The sequence below is a fragment of the Bos grunniens genome, chromosome 3 (assembly GCF_055505025.1).
Source record: "Bos grunniens cultivar Pamir isolate PY7600 chromosome 3, Bosgru_T2T1.0, whole genome shotgun sequence".
Classification (NCBI taxonomy): Eukaryota; Metazoa; Chordata; class Mammalia; order Artiodactyla; family Bovidae; genus Bos; species Bos grunniens.
In genome coordinates, this window is record NC_141167.1 from 9,819,851 (window position 1) to 9,844,697 (window position 24,847).

The 24,847-nt window shown below is 48.2% G+C and overlaps 1 protein-coding gene across 1 annotated transcript in view; it reads left to right on the plus strand.

The window, feature by feature from the left end:
• Positions 1 to 19,282, plus strand: part of C3H1orf94 (chromosome 3 C1orf94 homolog) — a 41,593-nt gene extending 22,311 nt beyond the window's left edge. Inside the window, exons 3-7 of the mRNA XM_086378104.1 lie at positions 877 to 1,137; positions 2,166 to 2,341; positions 6,790 to 6,867; positions 12,712 to 12,908; positions 18,842 to 19,282. Of these exons, the coding sequence (XP_086234230.1) occupies positions 877 to 1,137; positions 2,166 to 2,341; positions 6,790 to 6,867; positions 12,712 to 12,908; positions 18,842 to 18,917 (788 nt within the window). The 3' untranslated portion in view covers positions 18,918 to 19,282. The remainder of the gene's footprint in view (positions 1 to 876; positions 1,138 to 2,165; positions 2,342 to 6,789; positions 6,868 to 12,711; positions 12,909 to 18,841) is intronic.
• The last annotated feature ends 5,565 nt before the right edge of the window (positions 19,283 to 24,847 follow it).

Consider the following 24,847-nt stretch of genomic DNA (forward strand, 5'->3'; position numbering starts at 1 on the left):
CTGGAACCCCTCCCACCTCTCAGACAGAAGCTGCCTCAGCCACCCTCTTCCTCCGCTATGTCCCTCTGTCACCTCACGGTCCCCATCTGCCTTGTCCCGGAGCTATTTCTGGGCCTGTCTCGCTCTTCCTCCTCGTTGTGAGTTCCTGCCGGGCCAAGTCTGGCTCTGACTCATCCAAGTGTCCCCAGGACTCAGGTCAGAGCCTGGCACTGATGAGTGTGCTGAATCGCCACGACGACTTAGCAAGAGGAGAGTCTATGACAAGGGAGCAGCTGCATGTTGTGTGGGAATGTGTGTGCCCCCAGCTAAGCTAACTGTGCTCCCTGAAGACAGGAACTATCCGGACTCTTTGTGATCCAACCTACAGATGGTTAGCAGGAAGGAAGGGAGGAAAAAAGAGGGAGAAAGGAAAGGCAAAAGATAGAAAGGAAGGAAAAGAGGGAAGAAAGGAGGAAGTGGCAGGGAGGAAAGGAGGAAGGAAGAAAAGAAAGAAAAGGTAAGAAAAGAGAGGGAACTAGAAGGGAGGAAGTTTGGAAGGAGGAGAGAATGGGATAAGGGAAGGGAGGATGGATGAGTGGATGGAAGGAAGGAAAGATGGATGGGTGAATAAAAGGATGGATGGGTGGGTGGACAGACGGAAGAAAACAAGAATGGATGAATTCATGCATGCATGCAGGGGTGTGAGACCATCATGGGTGCTGGTCCATGAAGGCTTCAGGGACTGGACTTGGATTGAACTTGGTTGAGAGAGAGCCCAGAGTGGTGGGAGTCTCAGGTGTGCCATGGAGGATCCATGACTTTGTCCACAAGACCATGCTGCCCCCATCCAGCACGTGGTCTTCCAGAGTCACTGACTCAGCTTCTCTCCTGCTCTAGAACGGAACCCAAATGCCAAGGAGCTGACCAGGGGCCGAGAGAGCCTCTTTCTCAGCCAGTGGTCCCCGAGCCGGAAGGACACCTGTGGTGAGGAGGGTGGCAGTGACCCCATGGGTTCCATGACCATGGCTCTGCCGGCCAAGAAGCCTGCCTGGCAGGCCAAGAAGAACCTGCTCTATGAGTTCCTTGGGGCCACCAAGAACCCAAGCGGGCAGCTGAAACTTCGTGGCAAAGTGGAGGTGGACAGGCTGGAGCTGAAACGTAAGCTGACCCTGCCCAGAGAGAGTCTATGCAGGAAGGGATTTCAGAAACCCTCATAGACCCCTGGAGTAGCTCTGTCATCAAACAGCTGTCTCATCCATGGGCAAGTCACTGTTTTTCCCAGGTCCTGTAAATGGGGGAAATGGCTTTCTTCCTGTGTCATCCCCTACAGGGAAGAGCTCAAGAAATCTAGCTGACTTTCAGGGGTCACATGGGCATTATTGGTGGTTAATTTGAATATAGCCCTGACTCAGCATGTCTTATGTCCCCTCAAGTTGCCTGAGCCAAAGAAAATCCCATGCTTTAAGATTATTTCTACATTGCGATTATTCACGTCTCAGCTTTCTCTCCCTTGTACATCTACAACTGTTTAAGTGCAACATTCTCCCCCCAACAAAAGGTGCTAAAAAGGGGACACTGATACGCCATCTCTAACTCTTAAGCCCACAGGGCATATTATAGAAGGAAAGAATCCAGGATTCATATCCTGAAACAACTCCATCAAATTTCATTCATTCAGACTAATTTGGGGTCTTGCCAAAGGGAATTATATAATATTTTAAAATATTAAAAAAAAATGACGCCAGCATAGATGCAACACCTACACAAGGTCCTCGCTGTTGCCAAGTACACGTCCCCAGCGGGGTGCTTTAATAATTTGATAAAAATGAGTTCCCACAGTGTAGCAATTGTTTGTATCAAACTGGATTTTTCCGAAGCACTTGAAGGAATATAGTTTTGTACGTAGGTGAGACAAGCTGGTTGATTGTATCTCTTGCTAAACTGCCTCCTTACTTGTGAGTCATGAAGGAGATGCTCCATGCCAGACCATGCTGGGACTCTCACCCCTTCCACGTTGGCAAGGTGTGAACTAACAGTGTTTTCCTTGATCTTTGAAGAACCCTCTGGGAGCTTTTCAAATACCTGACCTGTGAGAACATTAACCCCGGGGGCAGTCATGGAGCTGGGACAGGCTGACCTCTCCCTTCCTCAATCACGAAATGCTCTACCTCTCCTGTGACTTACAGTTAACCCACCTGTGACAGGGGCCGACAAGAACAACCTCAAGTACACGGGGAACGTGTTCACCCCACGCTTTGCCACCGCTTTGACCTCAGCAACCCTAAACCAGCCCCTCTGGCTCAACCTGAACTACGCACCTCCGCCTGTGTTCACAAACCCCTCCACCTTCCCCCAGTACCAGGTGAGTGAGGAGGTCCGGGCCCAGTTATCCGGGGGTGGCTGTTCAGGGAGGAGCTGTGGCTCACAAGGAGCCTCATTCACAAAGAGCCGTGGACTCGTTAGTTAATTTCTTCATAGGGGCCCCATCAGACCAACTGCCGGATACACATGCGCAGGCATGCACACACACACACACGTGTGCATATTTCTTATTTTCCTTTGAATGGATTCCAGTTCACTCTGTGCTGTGTCTTTCAGAGCCACCTGGCTAATCCTGGGCTGTGAAGTACTTGAGCTCCTAGGGAAGACTGACCGACGACACAGTCCTTGTTTCCCACCAGCTCCTGGGACTCGCTTTGTAGTCGGATGACATGTGTCCTAGATTACCTGGGACAGTCCCCATTTCGGTCTTTTGTTCCAGCACAGTTATTCATTGTACTCCCTTTCACTCTCGAGCATCCCGCTGCAGATGACAAATTATGCGGCTGTTTCATTTCAGCTACAACCTAGCAATCTTAGCTTCTACCGGCCGAGGTGGCTTGGCACACAGTCTTGGTCTTGGACTCAGAGCTAAGAGGCGTCAGACACAAAGGGGTGGGGGAAATACTTGCAAGGCTGGCAGTTTTACTCACACAACTTATTTACTCTGGGAAAATGTAGTTCCTTTAGTTCGTCTATTTAACTTAATCTCCTGTAAGAGCTGCCACCCACTGGGTAGAGAGATGCAAAAAAAATCAAATAAATGTCCATTCTGATTTAAACCATAGTCCGAACCAAGAGCTTAAATAGTCCCTCTAGGTAGTGCTCCATTGCTCCAGGACAGGTGCTCAGTGCCTAAGATTTCTCAGTCTTCTCGCCCCTCCCTGGCTGCTTGCCAGAATGGCGTGCAGGTGTACAGAAGGGCCAGGCCCCTGGGAGCCTGCTGCCCCAGCCCGGCCTAGCCGAGCCCAGGGAGGGCAAAGAGAGAAGGAAAACCAACCTGAAGATCTTCTAGTCCTGCCCCGTGCCCTTCCCCCTTCCACTGCCCCGGGGCTCCCAGTGGTATTTCCTTCTCCTCGACAGCAGCAGGCTTAACATCCTGCATGAGAGGTGGGTCTTCTCTACTCCATGTGAAGCCCCTCTGAGCTGGCCCGCTGGACTTAGCCCCTGATTCTTAAAACAGGAACTGAAGTAAAGGGGTTTAGCACGGTCTCTCTCTTTCTCTCCAAAGTTTTGGTTTCAAGTCTTCTTTTGGTTTGCTAAAGAGAGCCAGTGGCCACCCTCTTTCTCAAGCCCCACCTTTGAGGTGAGACGGTGTAAGGAAGCGTGATCCATGGGAAAACCCCAGGTGCATCCATCCTGAATCTACGATGTGCTTTCCTGGAGAAATACCCTGTTCACATGCTCATTGGTTCACCAGCTCCTTCACTGAAGTTCCTCCACCCTTGCACACTCATCACTGAGTCATTTATCACCTACTCCCTGATGTACTCATTTGTATTTATTTATTTTCTCATTTAAATAATTAAAAAAAAAAAAACTCCTTGCTTCACACTGACTGCAGGCTGGGGATTCCAAGGTGACTAGGAAGCTCGGAGTCCAGTATGAGTCAGGGACAAATCCAAGGCCAGCATGGTGTGCCCCCACCTCTGAGAGAGAAACAACTGCATAATTTTATTTAGTGTAAATTGATTCACTCTCAAATGCACTCACTCAAGGGGCTCGCCATGTAGAGCTAATTTGCAGTGGTTTGTTTTGTAAAGAGGGGACAGTCTCTCTCTCTATGTTAACTTCTTCTGACTTGACTTTTGGCGTGGGTGAGATCTGGAAGTATTCTTCTAGCATGAATGTCCTTTGTCTTCAGAGATGCTGGTGTTTGCATCACAGGGCTGACTCTGAGCTTCCTGGGCCTCTGGGCAGAAAGGCCCTGGCTGGTAGGGTCCCTTGCTTCCATGCAGCAGTTCAGGCACTGACTGAGCCCAACCGAAGTCACCTGCACACGCCGACCCTCCCAAGGGGCAACAACAGACAGCGTGACTTACCTTTTCCCAGCTTCTCATGATTTCATGATACCAACCAGCTTCAAGACAGCTGATCAAGGGGTCTGATGTGGTAAAAAGAAGGCAGGTTTTAGAATCATCAGAATTGGATTTAAGGAAATTGTGCTACTTTTGAGCTGTGTGGCCTTGGGCAAGTTAGCCAAATGTTCTGAGCCCTGGTCTCCTCACCTATGAAATGGCCTCATAATAATTACAGCGGCAGCAAATACTTGAGTCAAGTGTAAGGTTAATTGAGTCCATGGATAGGAAAGGGCTTTGTAAAATCTCAAGTATGATACAGATGTTGGTTCTTATTGTTATTCAGCCCTGGTCTTCCTGGTACAGGGGGTCAGGGAGGTCTGCAGACCTTGAGGAGGCACACAGGAGAGACAGGGAACAGTCCATCCCAGTCTCTTTTTCCTGCTTGACGTTAGGAATAAAGATGAGGTCCCGAATCCAGTTTACTCAGAGCTTTGCAGTGCACGGACGAAGAGCTGTGGAAGACTAAGTCCCCAGCACCCACGACTCCACAGAGAATCCCAGCTGCTTGGCACAAGGAACTCTGCTCCCAATTAAGGAGGGCGGGCACATGCAAAGAGGTCACAGCCTCAATTAAAGAAGAATGGATGTGTATTTCCCTTTGCTTGTGATTTCACAGAATTGCAATTTGAACAACTAGAAATCCCCTTCAAGTCATTGAGGGCGGCTCATGCTGATGAATACGGCATCATCTCCTGAAAACCCACCCCACGATGGAGCAGGGATGAGCGGCTCACATATCCTAAGGGTCGCCTCGTCCAGGGAGGTGTGGGGAGGATGGCGGCCCAGGAGAGTTGGCTGTGGAAAGCAGAGCGCTGATGGGGAGGTGGTAAAACAGAAGAGAGGCGCTTAGAATGTGGCCTTGGAGCCCACTGAGGCCTGGCCACAGGCAGGGCAGCCCCATCGGCTGACTTCCCTGTCCCAGTTCAGACCATGCCCGGGCTCACAGGCTGGTTGTGGGGGTAAGTGGGGCTGCCCTGGGCCTTAGAGCTTGAAGAAAAGGCAAGCCCGTGCACTGGATTCAAGCGATGGAGGGATTGGTGGATGTGGGGGAGGCCCGACCACGGTCAAGCACAGGTGCATGGGAGCAGAGAGCAAGGAAGGCCCTGAGAGGATGTGCACCCTAGGAGAGCTGGGGCGGGGGCCTTCCCCAGAACCCCACATCAGGGATTTGGAGCCTTTTATGAGCAGTCCAGGGGCTCCGAGGAAGTCATCAAGGGCAGGTCAGCCATCAGCGCTTTCATGACTGGCTCAGCTGAGTGCATGATGGAGGCAGCATCTCTGGTGTGGAATCTTCTGGAAAGACATATTCTGGTCTGAGGGGTGCTTTGGGTTTTGAGCCGCATCTTATGGATTAACTCTGGATTGGCAGGTAGGGGCAGCCTGGGCCTGGATGAGTCATGAGCCGACCCCACCCACAGCAGCAGTTCTGCTCTGTGTGTGTATGTGTGTGTGTGTGTGTGTGTGTGTGTGCACGCACGCGCACGCACAGGGACACCCTAGGCCACTCTGGACAGAGTTGTGAATAAAATTTCTACTTATGGCTGGGCTGAGCTGCCAGGCAGCTTCTTCAAGTGGCGGGAGCAGTGGGGATGGGGGGAGACAGTGAGAGATGGTAAGAGTACCTAGCACTGGCAGAATCCTTACTACATGCTGGGTGCTATTCTGGGCCCTTTAGATGGATTAGCTCATGTATCTTCACAACAGTCTTTATCATCAGGTACAGACACAGGTATACATGTGTGCAGGTAGACACCCAGCAACAGAGACCCAGACTAACACATTGGGTTCACAGTCACACGTTTGTACACAGAAACACATGGCTGCAGACACAGATGGAAGCACACGCCAGTGTGTTTAAATAAACATGAGGCAACCTAGCACACTCGACACAGATGGCCTCAGGCACCTCACGCCTTGGGGCAGGAATGGGGTTTGGCGAAGGGCACTTAGAAAAGGGGCATAGACACCAACAGAGATAATCTGGCTGCCTTCACAGGCTTTGCAGGCTTAAACACACATAATTTCAGAGACAAGGGGAAAGAGGCTCAGAGAGGTGAAGTGATTTGCCCAAGGTCACACAGTCTAAGGAGCAGATCTGGATTTCAAAAGACAGCAGGTCCCTAAAGCTCATGTCTTACATATTCAATCAAAAGGCTGTGAATCCTGCTAACCAGGAGCTCCCTGTGTGGTGTGAGGCATGCCAGCTCAACCTGACTCCAGCTGGACTAAGCAACTGGGGGGTGTGGTGGGGGGGGGGCGGGGCAGGGGGTCTGGCCAGCAGTGTGGTGGGATGGACTCTTCTATGTCTGGAGATCCAGGCGAGGGAGCTGGAAGCTGAGTTAAGTGGCTGCCATTCTCTGGCAGGGAGCCTATCACCCCATGGCACTGAGTCCCTCCTTTCTCTCCCTAGGGCCTGTACCCTCAGCGGGCAGCCAGGATGCCCTACCAGCAGACCCTGCACCCCCAGCTGGGGTGTTACTCCAGACAGGTGAGTCGATGACCTCCTCACCTCTGTCCCAGCCCATGGAGGCCTTCAGGTCAGAAGGATGTCTGTCCCCCTGTCTTTGTCCAGCTGGTCACCAGCCACGCTTTGACCCCAGAGTACAGATACAAGTATCAAAATGCATGGTCCCCAGGAGACAATGCTGGCTGGCACTTACAGCGCCCTTACTGTGCGCCAGGCCCTTCTCTACGGGTCTTATCTGCATTCGTTTAATCCTCAGAACCACCCTACGAGGTAGAGTCAAGATGAGGAAATGGAGACACAGAAAGATGAAATAATTTGCCTGAGGTTATGAAGTTAACACCTAAGTTAGCTTTTGCTGTGGCAACAAACAGCCTCAATGTCTCAGAGGCTTTAAGCAATGCAATGTTTAATTTTTACCCAAAGGTCTACAGGTTGACTGAGTGGCACCAGGGTTGGGTTCAAGCTTTTTTAATTGTCACACTCTGGGCCCAGGCTGAAGATTGCTTTTGCGCTTGCCATGATGGATGGGGGGAGTGTGGGAGGGCTCAGAGCTGGGATGTGGTCATGTTTGCCCACCATCTGTCAGAGCAGATCACACGGCCTGGCCCAGCCTCACTTGGGCTGGGAGTCATAGCCCTCCCATGGTTTCCTCAGTTAAAATACAAGACACTTCAGTTCAGTTCAGTCGCTCAGTCGTGTCCGACTCTTTGCAACCGCATGAATTGCAGCACACCAGGCCCCCCTGTCCAAAACTCCCGGAGTTCACTCAAACTCACGTCCATTGAGTCAGTGATGCCACTCAGCCATCTTATCCTCTGTTGTCCCCTTCTCCTCCTGCCCCCAATCCCTCCCAGCATCAGGGTCTTTTCCAATGAGTCAACTCTTCGCATGAGGTGGCCAAAGTACTGGAGTTTCAGCTTTAGCATCATTCCTTCCAATAAACACCCAGGGCTGATCTCCTTTAGAATGGACTGGTTGGATCTCCTTGCAGTCCAAGGGACTCTCAAGAGTCTTCTCCAACACCACAGTTCAAAAGCATCAATTCTTCGGCACTCAGCTTTCTTCACAGTCCAACTCTCACATCCATACATGACCACAGGAAAAACCATAGCCTTGACTAGACAGACCTTTGTTGGCAAAGTAATGTCTCTGCTTTTGAATATGCTATCTAGGTTGGTCATAACTTTCCTTCCAAGGAGTAAGCGTCTTTTAATTTCATGGCTGCAATCACCATCTGCAGTGATTTGGGAGCCCCCAAAAATAAAGTCTGACACTGTTTCCACTTTTTTCCCAATCTATTTCCCATGAAGTGATGGGACCAGATGCCATGATCTTCGTTTTCTGTATGTTAGCTTTAAGCCAACTTTTTCACTCTCCTCTTTCACTTTCATCAAGAGGCTCTTTAGTTCTTCTTCACTTTCTGCCATAAGGGTGGTGTCATCTGCATATCTGAGGTTATTGATATTTCTCCCGGAAATCTTGATTTCCGCTTGTGCTTCTTCCAGCCCAGCGTTTCTCATGATGTACTCTGCATATAAGTTAAATAAGCAGGGTGACAATATATAGCCTTGACATACTCCTTTTCCTATTTGGAACCAGTCTGTTATTCCATGTCCAGTTCAAACTGTTGCTTCCTGACCTGCATATAGGTTTCTCAAGAGGCAGGTCAGGTGGTCTGGTATTCCCATCTCTTTCAGAATTTTCCACAGCTTATTGTGATCCACACAGTCAAAGGCTTTGGCATAGTCAATAAAGCAGAAATAGATGTTTTTCTGGAACTCTCTTGCTTTTTCCATGGTCCAGCGGATGTTAGCAATTTGATCTCTGGTTCCTCTGCCTTTTCTAAAACCAGCTTGAACATCTGGAAGTTCATGGTTCATGTATTGCTGAAGCCTGGCTTGGAGAATTGTAAGCATTACTTTACTACCGTGTGAGATGAGTGCAATTGTGTGGTAGTTTGAGCATTCTTTGAAATTGCCTTTCTTTGGGAGTAGAATGAAAACTGACCTTTTCCAGTCCTGTGGCCACTGCTGAGTTTTCCAAATTTGCTGGCATATTGAGTGCAGCACTTTCACAGCATCATCTTTCAGGATTTGAAATAGCTCCACTGGAATTCCATCACCTCCACCAGCTTTGTTCGTAGTGATGCTTTCTAAGGCCCACTTGACTTTACATTCCAGGATGTCTGGCTCTAGGTGAGTGATCACACCATCGTGATTATCTGGGTCATGAAGATCTTTTTTGAATAGTTCTGTGTATTCATGACACCTCTTCTTAATATCTTCTGCTTCTGTTAGGTCCATACCATTTCTGTCCTTTATCGAGCCCATCTTTGCATGAAATGTTCCCTTGGTATCTCTAATTTTCTTGAAGAGATCTCTAGTCTTTCCCATTCTGTTGTTTTCCTCTATTTCTTTGCATTGATTGCTGAAGAAGGCTTTCTTATCTCTCCTTGCTATTCTTTGGAACTCTGCATTCAGATGCTTATATCTTTCCTTTTGTCCTTTGCTTTCCACTTCTCTTCTTTTCACAGCTATTTGTAAAGGCCTCCTCAGACAGCCATTTTGCTTTTTTACATTTCTTTTTCTTGGGGATGGTCTTGATCCCTGTCTCCTGTACAATGTCAGGAACCTCTGTCCATAGTTCATCAGGCACTCTATCAGATCTAGTCCCTTAAATATATTTCTCCTTTCCACTGTATAATCATAAGGGATTTGATTTAGGTCATACCTGAATGGTCTAGTGCTTTAGTTAAATTTAAATCCAGGTAAATGGTGAATAAAATTTTAGTAGAGTTGTGTCCCAAATACTGCATGGACCATACTTAAACTAAAAATATTTTACTGTTATCTTAAATTCAAATTTAACTGGGTGTTACCTATTTTTGTTAGCTAAATCTGAACCCCCTACTCCCATGGGTAGGTTAGGGGTCGACATCTGCTTGACAGTAACACAATGGCAGGTTGGGGTTTGACCTTGAGCCAGCTGGCTTCAGGGCCCATGTTCCCAGTAACTGTGGCTTACTGCCTCTTGTACACAGATTCATAAAAATATAGTATCAAAGTAAACAGCAGAGGGACTTCCCTGGCAATCTGGTGGTTAAGACTTCATCTTCCAATGCAGGGGATGTGGGTTCAATTCCCGGTCCGGGAGCTAAGATTTCATGTGCCTTGTGGCCAAAAAAAAAAAACAAACAAAACACAAACAGACACAATATGGTAACAAAATCAATAAAGACTTTTAAAATGGCCCACATCAAAAAGATCTTTTAAAAAATCAAGCATCAGAAATGAAAATACAAACACACACCCAGACACAAATAAAGATGTGTTTATATACATACATGCCACTGGGCTGGATGTGCGTGGGCCTGAGCACACACAGGCAACACAAAAGAGCACTTCCAGAGAGTCTGAGTATCTTGGATGAGGGTGGGGTGTGAGGAGAAGAGCTGAGAACAGGCTACATTCTCAGTCTGGCTTGCACACTGCCCCCCGCAGCACACACACCCAGGTGAACAGAGCCCACCCTCAAACCCACCGACTCCTCGGCCTCTCCTCTCTCCCCAGGTAGCCCTACCCTTTCTCTTCAAGCTGCACCTCTGCCCTGAAGGATGTTAGAATGTTCTAGAAGATAGAGAAGGGACTATAAGTATGGGTCCCTTTATCACGTGGGCCAGGGCTGCTCTTTCAGCAGTAGGAGCTTTGCATCCTCAGATGAAGTCACGAGGGGAGGCAGTCAGGCTCACAGAATCCCCATCTCATCCCCTCCACCCCACGAGCAGTGATTCTGTCCACCTAGCTCCTCAGCAAATGCTTTTAGACAAAGTTATGTATGTGCATATATCTGAACCAGTAACGTTAGAAATCTGGTATAAGATTTTCATCACCTTAGAGGCACTCACTGTGACTGGTTTCTTAGGTGTCCTTCTGGTGATATCTGTCTGTATAGGCATTTTTATATGAATGTGGCATGCTGGGCACACTGCTGTATCATTGCTTTTGTCAGCAAAGAGTGTGTCTTGGAAATGGTTCCCGAGCCCTCTACACAGCTCTGGTTTATGGTTTTTATCAGTGACATGTAGCTAGGGTACGGTTTTGAGTGAAGCTTGTGTCAGCTCTAAGACCCACATCTTCTTTTTCATGTCTGTTTCCTCTCAAGTCCAGATCTGGGACTCCCACCCCCTACATTGGAAAAACCAGTTTTGTTTTGTTTTTTTCTGCCGCGCCGACCCTTGGGCGTCTGTCCTGGGAGGTCCCTTCCTGGGTTCTCTCTGTGAGCTCTTAGCACTTTATGACCTTCAGCTCATCCTCTTGGGGGCTTGGCACCCACATCCAGCGTCACTGGATCCTATCTGTTCACTGGGGGAAGGATGGGGAGGGCCAGGAAGGATGGGCCCAGACTTCTAGAAGGAGCGAGTATAGTGGTGGAGTCGAGGGACTCGGGGACTCTGACAAAACTCGGACACTTGAAACACTTACTAAGCAAGTTACTTAATTTCTCTGAGCTTCGGTTTCCTCGTACCTAAAATGGGAATCCTAATGGTCCTACCTCACGGGGGCTGTTCGGAGTTTAAATGAGAGAATCCACATGAAGGGCCTGGCACACCTTTATTATCACTTAATGACCACTAGGCTTTATCATCTTTTTAAATTGGATAAGGGTGTGCAGGGTGAGAGCAGGCAGTCAGTATGCTGAACAGATGAGCAGCTTGGACCCCACTCTGGCTGTGAAAGTGGAAATCCAAGAATTTCCCTGGTTTTGACCAAAACGCTCAGGAAGATGGATATCAGCTCCACATAAGACATTTGGAGCTGTCAGTGGTAGAATACAGTGCTCGCAGTGTAAAGAGCTCCCCATCATTTTAGGTATTCAAGTGGACATTGGTCTTTTCTTTCCTCCATCCACCTCCTCTTTCCTTCTTTACTTTTTTTACTTATTCACTTAACACATGTTTATTGAGCAGCTGCTATGTGACAGGCACAGGCTTAGGGCTGAGGATAAATCAGTAAATGAGACAGATGGGGCCCCTGCCTTGCCAAGAAGACAGTGGGAGCCCTGCTTCTTGGTGAGTCTGATCCTGGTGGTCTCAGGAACCCAGTGAGTTCCTACTTTTCTCTAGGGTTTGAGCTGAATCCCATTTTCCCTCTTTGGCATTTCTCTTGCACTCACACTGTCCACTAATGTAACCAGCAGCCATGTGTGGCTATTTACGTTGAACCCAACTAAAATTAACTAACATTTAAAATTCAGCCCCACTAGCCCCATTTCAAGTGCTCAGTAGCCACATTTATGTCTGCTGGGTACCATATTGGGTTGTACCCAGTGGAGACCCAGAAGATTTCCATCATCCATCATGAGAATTTCCACTGGGCAGGGCTGTCTCAGGCTTGGGGGTCTGTTGAGATCCTGAGCTAGAAGCCAGGGATGTGCACATCTCCACAGCCTTGACTGAGATTGTAAACGACAAGGAACCAGGGGCTTCTGAGATGTTATTGACTCAGGGAAAGTTAGGAGACAGGGGAGAGAAACAATAATGGAAATGATATTCATTGGTTATGCGCCAGTCTCTCTACTTATATCAACTGACTCAGTCCCCATACTAATGGACATAGTGTTTGCCCATTTTATGGATCAGGAAACTGAGGCTCGGATAAATTAAATACCTTGCTGGTCTCCCATAAAGAAGCTGAGCCCTGTGCTTTTCCCAGTCTAACACAGTGTCTTCTGTGTGCCCCACAGTGACTGAGGGGCCACAGGGGCTGAGGGGTGGGACCTGGGGTTTGGGTCAGGGCTGGGGGACTGTGATGTTTAGAGGCAGCAGGCTCTGCTGCACTCAGCGCCTCTCTCCTCTCGGCCCTGCAGGTGACGCCATACAACCCCCAGCAGATGGGACAACAGATTTTCCGCTCTTCCTACACCCCCCTGATGAGCTACATCCCCTTCGTCCAGCCCAACTATCCGTACCCTCAGAGGACACCTCAGAAGCTGGCCAGCAACCCCCGAGACCCTTCCCCCATGGCAGGAGATGGGCCGCAGTACCTCTTCCCCCCGGCATACGGGTGAGTCCTCAGCCCGTGCCGGAAGCCCACCTGCCTTCCCGAAAGCTGCTGGAGAGGGGAGGTGGCGCTCTGGGCCCCACTGGGCTTCCTTGTTACGTATGTTCCCTGGCGGGGAGGAGGGGAGACCCCAGGCCTGTGTTCAGAGGCTGTGTGTGTGCTGGACGGAGCAGGTGTGGAGGTGAGCCTGGTGGGCCCCCTTTGGGGCCCAGGCTGGGGCCGGAGTCCTCAGTCTGGTGCAGAAAGGCAGCTGTGTCTCCACAGCAGGCGGCAGGCACTGGAACTGGACGCATATGCCCTTCCCCATTTGCCTGGTGTCCAGCAGGCTATGGCCAGGTAATCTCCTTACAGCTCTTTCCCCCACTTACCGCGTCAGGAACTGCTTGGCAGGCTCATCTCTCCAACAGCCCGTGAGTTCGCAAGTGGCCCTGTTGAAGCTTCTCCCATAGCTTATCGGACTGCTCTCACTTTCCCCCCAAACTACCCCAAACAGCAGAGGAGAGGGTCTTAGCAGCCAAGAGCCAACACAAACTCAACCTTTTTCTCTGACAATTCCACAGAAACTACATGCCAGTCAGTATGAAATTTGTGTTTGTTGTTTTAACACAACACAGCTGCTCATTTCCGCCCACCAAACCTTCACTTCCGTGAGGCAGGTGGGCCCAGGTCAGTCCTGAGACTCCAGTCCTGGGCGCCCCCCGGAGAACGTGCATCCCCGTGTGCAGGGAATCTGTGCCCCACTTTAAGAACTTCCCTTTACGGAGTTGGGGCCAGACTCCCCAGCCTGACAAGGATTCCCTTCCTCCCCCTCCCTGTCAGGTCAACGGGTGTTTCCCGGACTCTGATGCTTTCAATCAGTGTTCCCCCTGAACTCTTGTTGTAGAGGATAAATCCTGGAAAGAGGTTTCCATAGTCACATCTGTTTGGAATAAGAAAGGTAGAAACAAAGATAAAAAGATTTCTCAACTGCTGGAATTCACAGATTACTTAATTTACCAGGGTGCATGGAGAACATTCAAAAAGGTGATGGTCAATAGTGCCAGTTGAACATGAAACCCATGACTGTGACCTCTTCTTTCTTCTTATTCTTCCCCTCCGCCCTCCCCTCCCCTCTGGCCTCCCTCCCTTCTCTCCCTCCCTTCCTTCCATCCTTCCATCCCTTTTCTCCTCCCCTTTTCTCATTTCACGGTGTGTTCCACCATCACACCTGGGGAAGCGCTGTGTCGGTCGACGCACGTAGTGATGATGAACTTAGCCTGTGGGGCCCCGTCGATGAATAGGACATGGCTCGTTCCTTCAGAGATGAGAATGGACGAGGAGGGGGCACAGTGATGTTAGTGCCATGACAAAGTGCCATCAAAGTGGCCCAGGGACAGAGGGAAGGTCCCTGCTGGGTGGGCAGTGAGGGCTGGAGGATGGGCAGGGGGCAGCAACCTGGAGACTCAGGCCCTCGCGTGGGAGGTCGCATGGCAGACTTGAGACCTGGGGAATAAAGGCACCCGGTTGAGGTATGAGATTTACCCCTTGCATGAGATGGAAAATAAGAAAAGGAAGGCCAGACTTGGATTATTAAAAGCTCTGACTGGTAGGCCTGGGGGTCCGATGCAGAGCTGTGAATGCTGGAATGAATTGATGGGCCAGAGGGGAGAGAGATGGGGGATGAGAGGTGACTACAGGGTCTGTAAGAGAGGTGAGAGTAGATGAGATTGAAGAGGGCAGACAGCCCACCTGTAGGCTGGCAGATGCCCCTTCCGTGCTGTAACTCTGGGCTCAGGGGAAGAGAGACTTGCTGCAGAACCGGCCATGCTGAAGGGTAGCGTGGTCCCACGGTCTCGTTGGTCAGCTCTTGGGAAGCACTGGTGGGGAGCAGAAAGAGGGAGGGTGGAGCCCTGGTCTCGAGCTGTCTTCAGAGAGACAGGAAAGGGAGGAGACTGAGGAAGGAGCAGCCTTAGAAGCGGGCAGGAGCTGGGGGCCAGCTGGGGACATTGTGGGCAAAGGAGAGAAAAGGGAGGTACAGCGGTCAGCAGGCTGGAGGGGTGGCTGAGAGGTGGGCTGGAAAGAAAGTGGGGTCAGAAAGGTGAGGCGAGGAGTGCAGGCCTACATCCCTCAAAGGGATGGTTCATTTATTCAAAAAACTATCTGTGGCCTCCTGCGTGTGCCTGGCTGGCTCTAGGCATGGGTTACTGCAGTGAACAAGACCAGCGAGTTTCCTTCTGTCATTCCAGGAAGATCAATAGACAATGCAGAAATAAACAAGCATCATACATGCCAGGTGCAGGGAAAAGGGGGAGATCTGAGTGAAACGAGAGAATGAACCATGTGCATATATAGTTGATAAGCACTCTGGGCAGAAAGGATAGAAAGTGCAGTGGCCATGAGATGGGAAATGCAGCTGGAGCACACTTGGTGGGGGAGAGAGGGGGGCGGATTTGAAATCAGAGTAGGGGCTGGCCCAGACTAGAGAGGGTCTGCGAGGCCAGGTAGGAAAGAGATGTGGGTGGCCACGAGTGCTCTAATTCTCTGTGTAAGAAGATGACATGGGCCAGTGTACAAAGAGAGGGCTGTGGAGTAAGAGCTGATGGAGGGGACCAGGCTGGGCGCCTTTATAGCTGCCCAAGCAAGAGGTGCTGGAGGCGTAGATGAGGCAGTAACCCTGGAAAGGAGGCGAGAAAAATCTGAAATGTTTATTTTCTTGGTAGAATTGATGGGACTTGATGGTTGGATGTAGAATAAGGAAGAGAGAAGTCAAGTGTGATTCCTAGTTCTGTTTGTTTTAACTGTGCTATTTTATTTATTTTTAATTGGTGGAAAATTGCTTTACAATTTTGTGTTGGTTTCCGCTGTATAACAACACGAATCAGTCATACTTATATATATATGTGTCTTTATATATATATATATGTCTACATATGTATATATATCTACATCCCTTCCCTCCCTCTCTTCCCTCTCCTTCCCTCATCTCACCCCTCTAGGTCATCACAGAGCTCCAGGCTGGGCTCCCTTTGTTATTTAGCAACTTCCCACTATTTCTTTTACACATGATAGTGAGCAAGTAGCATTGATTTGTAGGTTTTTGACTTGAGTGTCTGGATAAGTGGCAGTACCAAAGTCCAGATGATGAGAGCACGGGCCCCTTGATCAAGAATTTGGTTTTTGCATATGTGAAATTTTTAAAAATAGTTTTATTTATGTATGTCTTTGTTTTTGGCTGTGCTGGGTCTTCACTGCTGCGTGGGCTTTTTCTCTGGTTGCGGCGAGCAGGGCTACTGTCTGTTGTGGTGCACAGGTTTCTCATTGTGGGAGCTTCTCTTGTTGCACAGCACAGACTCTAAGTGCACGGGCTTCAGTAGTTCACAGCCAGTGGCTCCACTGAACCACCAGGGAAGCTCTGCTTATGTGAAATTTGAGATGCCCATTAGATACAGGAGTGGAGCTGTCGATGGGCAGGTGGGTGTCTGAGTCTGAGGCTCAGGGGAGAAGTGGTGGCTGATAATATAAATTTGGGGATCATTAGCATATAGATGATGTTTAGACACATGGGGTGGGACAAGATCGCCCAGGAGCACATGTACAGAGAGAAGAAGAGAAGCCCAAGGACCGAACCCTGGGCCTCCCAACATGTAGAGAGGTTGTGGAGATGGGAAGGCACAAGCAAAGGATCTAAGAGACGGGAGGAAAACAGGAGAGTGTGAAGTGGAGGGAGCCAGAGGAAGAGATGGAGGGATGACCGTATGGCAAGAAAACCTGGGCACCACAGGGTGGGGCAGAGGGAGCCCTGGGCTCAGGGGTGGTGTTGGGGGTTACTAGTCGTGCTGGATGGAATAAGGTCCAGAAGACGCTGTCCTGGGCAGGGAGGGGTACAAGGGCCTAGGTGGAGAGAGTTTAGTTTGGGAGCAAGGAGGGTCAGTGTTTCCTCTGATTCAGGAGCAAAGAAGAGACCAAGAGACCAAACTATATATGATGGGATAGGAAGGAGCAGGTGGCCTCAGTGTTCTCAGGGAAGGAGGAGGGGAGCCCTTCCTGACCTCTGCTAAGTCCAGGATCACCATACAATATATCTTTCAAGCAGTAATAAGCTTAAGAGTCAAAAGAATGCAAATAATAATTGCACTGGGAATACCAGTGGAGAAACTGTCCCAGGCAAACCAAGACCTTTCAACCGTGCTCGAGAGGCAGTTCAAGCTCCTCCCCTTCCTCCAGCAAGCACTCCTGAATAACTATAGTCCACATGGATTAGCCCTTTTCCGGGCTCTCTAGGGTACGTCCTGTCCAGAGCATGCCCTTGGCCGCTGACCCCATCAGAGCTTTTCAACCGGAAGGTCTCAGATGTGTGGGGTGTGGCAACAGATACGAGGTGTGTTATAACTAATTTATTGCTGGTAATTATTAAATACTCAAATATGGGTTATGGCCTTTATTTTACAAACCAGAGTGGAATTCAGAGTATCCTTATAGTAGCATCACTTCCAATAATTTCTTTTCCAATATGATTTTTGAAAAAGAGAAAAAGAAACGAGGTTACGCTTATCCGGCACCCTACCTCGTGCCAGATCCTTGACTGAGTGCTGAGTGTAGAATGTGTAGACAGTGTCTATTTTAGTGAGAAGAGATGCGGAGAAGAGATGCGGATACCCCAAATCCTCGGTTGCCCACGGCTGCTCGCTGTGAGCGACGGATACCGGCGCCAGCTGAGGCGTTACAGATTAATGCGCCGGTTTGCCCCCGTCGCTTCTCTCCTCTTCTGCCCCACCCCCACCCCCGCCCCCGCTCCTTTTTTGATTCATCAGTTCATGGGAGGGCGTCATGAACGTCATGAGCATCTTCTGTAATATGCATCTGCCCAGCTGAAAAGCGACTGAGAATCCCTGGATTAGACTAAATCTAGCCATTTGCTCTGCTGTGATTTGTCTTGAGCTCTGTTCCATTCATTCAAAGTATCCTAGCAGATGGGGAAAGAAATTGCAATAGGATACCAGAAGTGTGAGTAAATGATTCCATCTGGAGAGGTCAGCGAAGGCTTCACAGAGAAGATGGCTTTCGAACTCTCTTCCAAAGTATGACTAGCAGTGTGCCAGGGAGAAAAGGCAGAAGAGTATGTATTTCTGTTCTTGGAGGTCGAGGGTCAGGTCTTCTCGGCTCTTCCTTCCCTGAGGGTCTAGCAACGCTGCGGGCAGTCAGGGGTGCCTCCGTGCTTTCTTGCCAGATTGGGGTTGAAATGCAGGGCCTGATTGAACCTGGTGCTGAGAAGGGGATCAGGAGCCCTGGGGTGGTCGGATTCTGAAATCTCACCCTGGGACGTGGGTCTGAGTTCTCTGATGTTGTGAAATTTCTTGAGGGACACACAAGATCCTCTAAGGCAGGTAAAGGGGCTATAGGCCCACAGGAAAGGTGCGCCAATCCAGAGAGGCTTCCTAGTCTGTGGACCTGGATACGGAGAGAGCATAGGCTGGACAGAGTCCCTACAGGCTGCCAGGGCCTTCCTGACCTAAGGGAGTGGCAGAAGGAGCTCTTTGTTGTCTTCCAATAATATCATTTCAATATTTTATTTTCTCAGAGCCAAAGCTTTTTGTATTACTGCTAAAGCTTTCAGTTTCTAAGCCTGTCATGATCTTCCCAGTCTTTGACAGCCCCCACATTAACATATTACTTTGCCTAATATCACCACCAACATCAGGAATTCTGTCACAATGCCTTTTTTCTCTTCTGAGTTTTTAAAAATGTATTTGGCCGCGCTGGGTCTTAGTTGCGACACGCAGGCAGAATCTTCATTGCCACACGTAGGCTCCTTAGTTGTGGCATGGAAACTTAGTGGCGGCACGTGTGCTCTGGCTCCTTGGCCAGGGATTGAACCCGAGCCCCTTCACTGGGAGGGTGTCTTAACCACTGGACCACCAGGGAAGTCCCATCACGATGTCCTTTTCTTCCTCCTCCAGGTTCGGCTCAACGTCCGGTGGGTCCCTGATGAACAGCCCCTACTTTTCCTCCAGTGGGAATGGCATAAATTTTTAGATCTCCTCCTTACCTCCCTCCTCCCACCTTAGCCCCTGGAGCAGGGCTAATGGCTCTGGAATTCTGGATTCTGCAGCAGCTTGGTATGAAGTTTGGAAAGCCAAGGTTCCGACCAGGTCACAGACAGAAAACAGCAAGGCCAGATGCATCTATGGACCAACACTCATACACGCACACAGTCCGCCCTCACGCAAACTGCGGACCACACGCTCCCCCCTGGGATTCATACTCACTTGCTCATCCACGCATGCATCTGTATTTAGCTAACATGAGTGATTTTTGTTTTTGTTGTTGTTGGTAAAATAGAAGTAAGACACTTAATTTTAGAAAGTTTGTATTTTCTGATAAAAGTATGAGCTGCTTGACATAGAGTGTGCCTGTTTATTTTCTGTAATGCTCCGTGTAATTATCACTGCTCCTTCCCCTGCCACCCACCCCGGGAGACTCAAAGTTTACTGAGGACACGGGCTACCATCCTCCAAATGCTTCTCTGTAAATGAGGGACCCCAGGGACCGTACACTTGAGGGCTTACCTATTCTTTTGTGTGTGATCCACTCACTTCTCAACAGCCCAGTTTAAGCATCTCAGGAATGGATGAAGAAGAAGGGCATCTTGCTGTGCCCTGTCCAGGTGACTACTTACAGAAAAGGCTCTCTTGGATACGAGATGGGAAAATGTGTCCTGAAAATCAGTTCTAAAAGTAATCCTGAATATCGTGATAGACAAGATGATATCTGATGATTGTAGATCAATGCTGAACTAGAGGTCAGTCTCAGAACTGCCCCTCATGGCAATGTCCCTGGATCATTCTCAATGAGCTGTTATCAGTGACTTGGATAGGAACGCTGAAAGCATATGGATCACGTGGATGGAAGGCACAAATCTGAGAAGAGGAGGGGTCCTGAGTCAGTGACACGCATATACTTTAACTCTCCTATTCTATACCCTTGGCAGGTACCATTAGGCTGTTCCTCTGAGCCTGGACAAAGCCACAGGACCATTCTCCCTGTGGTGGTCCAGGCAGCCATCACTGATCAGGGATGGTCTATGAAATGAACTATTCTTTGGCAAACCATCATAAGATGAAATTAAATAGAGGGTTAATGTAAGGACCTCCACCTCTTGGGTTCAAAAATTGATCCACGTACATGCAGATGGACCAACATTGTCAGTCCTAAGTTGCCCTGTTACCAGTCCTAATACTCACCCGAGAGCTTGGCCTCTCCTTGGCTGAGGTCAGTGAGGCCAGGTCTGGGGGACGTTAGGAGCCCAGTCCCGATTGCAGTGAGAGGCTAAGGATATGCAAGTCACCAATGTCTCAGGATGGGCTGAAGTCCAGGATTCACAAGAGCATTTCTCTTGCCTTCACTGTGTGATACAGCTGACCTTCCTTCCTGGGTTCCTGGAAGTCAATTTCTTTTCCAGGCACCACTCAGCGACTAAATAACAGTAATAACAAGGAGACTAAGAACATTTATACCAACTCCATTCTCAATGAAACAAAGAGAAGCCAGCAATTGTATCTGCTATGTGCAGAGGCAGAAGTAGGGTAGAGTAATGGTGAATGCCTTAGCGGAGAAGCGAAAGATCCAATCAACAAGAAGCAAACCATTTCCCGCTGCTGAGCCTGAACAGAGATGAAAGCAAGGGGCTGATACATAATAAGAGGTATCTCCTATCCTGGCCCCACAAAGCCAGGGGCCACAGACAGTTCTATAGGAGACAGGAGGCACTTTTTCTGGAGAAACATACAGAGCATGCATAAGGATTGTGGAGATGAGAGCACAGATAGAAGATGGGCATTAGGTGAAAGACATAGCCACAGCCAAAGCCAGCAGCTGCACTTTACCCAAGAGGCAGGGGTTTGGAGACTTCTCTGGAGAAACTGAAATGCCCCATAGGCACTTAGAGGTACCAGTGAAAATTACCCTGTGATTATGCTCTTTCACAAAGAGCTTCCAATCAACTTTTAAGGTCTTTATGTTTAATAGAAACAAATAATCTCCACCAAGAAAGACAAAGGTAAGGGAGTTCCCTGGTTGCCTAGTGGTTAGAATTCTGGGATTTCACTGCCATGGCCCTGGTTCAGTCCCTCGTCAGGGGACTCAGACCCCACAAGCTACCCCTCACCAAAAAATGTAAAAAGAACTAAAAGGAAAAAGCATAGCATTCTCGGGGAGATAAGAGAAGACAGTATATTTTAAAAATAAGACAATATGCCATATGATTATTTTTAAAAATCGGAACAAGAAAGTGCTTCTGAAATTAAAACAGTGATAGCTGATTTAATTTTTTCAGTGGAAAGGGTTGGAAGCTAGCATGAAAGAGATCTTCCGGAAAGGAGAATTTTTAAAACATACAGTGACGGATTATAGGAGATAAAAGGTAAGAAAATGAGAAGCCCAGTCCAGGAGACCAAGTACCTGGCTAACAGGAGTTCTAGGCAGACCAATGTAAAGAGAGGGGAGGGAAGTACCAATAGGAATACAAAAGAAAATTCCCCAGATTGAATCGCCCAGACTTGTGCTCAGCAAAATGAATGAAAAAGATCTACATCAAGCCACATCATTGTGAAATTTCAGCCTATCAAGGATAAAGACAAAAATCCTAGGGTTTTCAGAAAATCCTACTCACATACAAATGTTCATAAATGAGAATGGCCTCATATTTCTCAGCAGTAACATTCTGCTAGGAACCTAGAAGAGCCTGGGACAGAGCTGTCACCACTTTGATTTTCTTTTCTTTTTTTTTGTCACTGAATTTTACACTTTAAAAAATATTGGAGTCGAATTGCTTCACAATGTTGTATCAGTTTCTGCTGTACGACAAAGTGAATCAGCTATATGTATACATATATCCCCTCCCCTTAAGCCTCCCTCCTACTCACCCCACCAAGTCCCACCCCTCTGGGTCATCACAGAGGCCAAGCTGAGCTCCCTGTGTTACACGGCAGCTTCCCACTCGCCATTCTGCACATACGGTGTGTACACGCCAACACTGCTCTCTCAGTGCGTCCCGCCCTCTCCTTCGCCCCCCCGTGTCCACACGTCCACTCTCACTTGGAAATGACTTCTAATGGAAAACTAGACTCTCATCCGTGGAGGTAGAATGACGGTGTCTTCAGATATGCAGAACCTCAAAACCTTGAACCTTTGTCAGGACCTCCTTGAACCTTTGCCAGGAAGCCATGTGCCCCATAAGACAAGTGGGTCAACCAGGACAGAAGACGTGGCCCTCAGTGGGAGGGAGGCTGAGGAAATTCCTGGGAGGATGAAAGAAGAAGATCTTAGCTCAAGAACCATGAAGCAAAACCTGGAAAGCCACACCATTGCCAGCCCAGATTAGAGCAGGGAATTAGAGGCCTCAGATAAGAGGTGTGTTGGTGGTGGTGGCAGGGGTGGGTGCCGTGAGGGGCTGGAGAAGAAGAAAATGACTGATCATTCTGGCAGAGTTGACTGTGTGGAAAATTGTATTGAGAACTGTTTTATAGCGGTTTGTAGGGGAGGGAAGATTTAGCTATAAATTCAAATAAGAAATGAAACAATTGTTATTAACTCAGCAGTGAACAATATTTACCTGATCATCATAATAAAAAACCCAAATATGGATTTAACCAAAATTAGTGTGATAACTATAGTGGGAGGATGGAGGTGAAGAAGGGGGTGTGAAAAGAGCTGCATCTTTTTGTCATCGTATGAAATCAGTAGGTAATATCCCAAACGGATGACTTGAGAGATAGTGGAATTCCCATAATTCTCTGGAAATCTGGAAGCAAACTCCAGAATAAAGAAAGCTCCAGGAACGTTGAGTTACCTATGAGCAGCAGTTACGTATGGATGGTGGTGTGGGGATCACGGCCTTGTTTATGATTCTTTGAACACTATTTGTCTTTTTTTTTTTTTGTATTGAAGTATAGTTGGGGCGATTCCCTGGTGGCTCAGACAGTAAAGAATCTGCCTGCAATGCGGAAGACCCCTGGGTCAGGAGGATCCCCTGGAGAAGAGAATGGCTATCTCCTCCAGTATTCTTGCCTGCAGAATGCTATGGATGAGGAGCTTGGCAGGCTATAGTCTATGGGGTCACAAAGAGATGGACACGACTGAGCACTAACACACAGTGATTTGCAACATTATGCTGATCTCTGTAGTACAGCAAAGTGACTCAGTTATACACATTTAGACGTTCCTTTTTAATATTCTTTTCCATTATGGTTCATCACAGAATATTGAACATAGTTCCCTGTGTTATTCAGTAGGGCCTTGTTGTTTATCCATCCTACGTATAATTGTTTTTGTCTGCTAATCCCAAACTTGCAATACTTTCTTCCCCCACCTACCTCCTCTGCTGGCGACCACAAGTCTGATTTCTATGTCTGTGAGTCTGTTTCTGCTTCCTAGATAGGTTCATTTGCGCCATACCTCAGACTCCACACATAAATGATATCATCTAGTATTTGTCTTTCTCTTTCTGACTTGTTTCACTTAGTATGATAATCTCTGGTTGCATCCAGGTAGACACAAATGGCATTATTTTGATCTTTTCCATGGCTGATATGCCTCTGTGCGCATGTGCTACGTCTTCTTTGCCCACTCATCTGGCGATGCACATTCAGGTTGTCTCCGTGTTTTGGCTGTTGTGAATAGCATTATCTGGCTTTTAAAATGGGTGTGTTTAACTTTAATGAAAATAAGTATTCATTTTTAAAAAAGGGAAAAATGCATGCAGAACAGCATCTGGTGTGGTGCCTGGCACACGGTGCTTATCAAAAACACTTGTTAAGTTGTATTGAGCTGCATTGCGACACAGCTAGAGCCACTGCCCCAGTCCCCATCCTGGCATGTCTAAGAATCAGATTCTCATAAGCCTCTGTGGATTTTTTTTTCCCTAAGAAATTCTTTAGGAGGAAACTTAAGGGAGGGCTGGAGCCAAAGCCCAGAGTCTTTCCAACACATTGTACTTCCTGACTCTGCTCATCTCTCGGAGAATTCCAGAAATGGCTGCAGAGTGGTGGCAACTGGGACTCAAGAATTGGGATCCTGAAGTCTGGGAAGGGACTGAAGATCCCACGTCTTCCAACCAACTCTCCCCTCCATTCAGCATACAATCACAGAATCTTATTCTTAAGGATACATCAGTGAGGAAGACAGACACGGCACCTCCCCCATGCATTTTGCATGTAGACATTAACTCATAGTTACAATGAAAGAGTTTATTAACAGGATATATGAGAGCAAGATAGCCACCTCAGTTCAGAACATCAGATAAGTGACATCTGACATTTTACATCCCTGGACTCTGCAACTAATTCTCATCTGATACATTTTCAAGTCACAACCCCCTCAGACTCTTTCCTCAGAACATTCTGTATTTGCAAATTTAAAAACTAATGATAGTCCATGTGTGGTTTAAGTGAGGAGTAGCAAAATTGTGGGTTCCTGAAATACTTAATAAAATAAAAACAAAAGGCACTTGCTCCTTGGAAGTAAAGCTATGACAAACCTAGACAGTGTATTCGAAAGCAGAGACCTCACTTTGCAGACAAAAATCCATACAGTCAAAGCTATGGTTTTTCCAGTAGTCATGTACAGATGGGAGAGTTGGCTATAAAGAAGGCTGAGCACCAAAGAACTGATGCTTTCGAACTGTGGTGGTGGAGATGACTCTTGAGAGTCCCTTGGACAGCAAGGAAGTCAAACTAGTCCATCCTAAAGGAAATCAACCCTGAATACTCACTGGAAGGACTGATGCTGAAGCTGAAACTCCAATATTTTGGCCACCTGATTCAAAGAGCTGACTCATTGGAAAAGACCCTCATGTTGGGAAAGATTGAAGACAGGAGGAGAAGGGGACGACAGAGGATGAACAGTTGGATGGCATCACCGACTCAATGGACATGAGCTTGAGCAAACTCTGGGAGATGGTGAAGGAC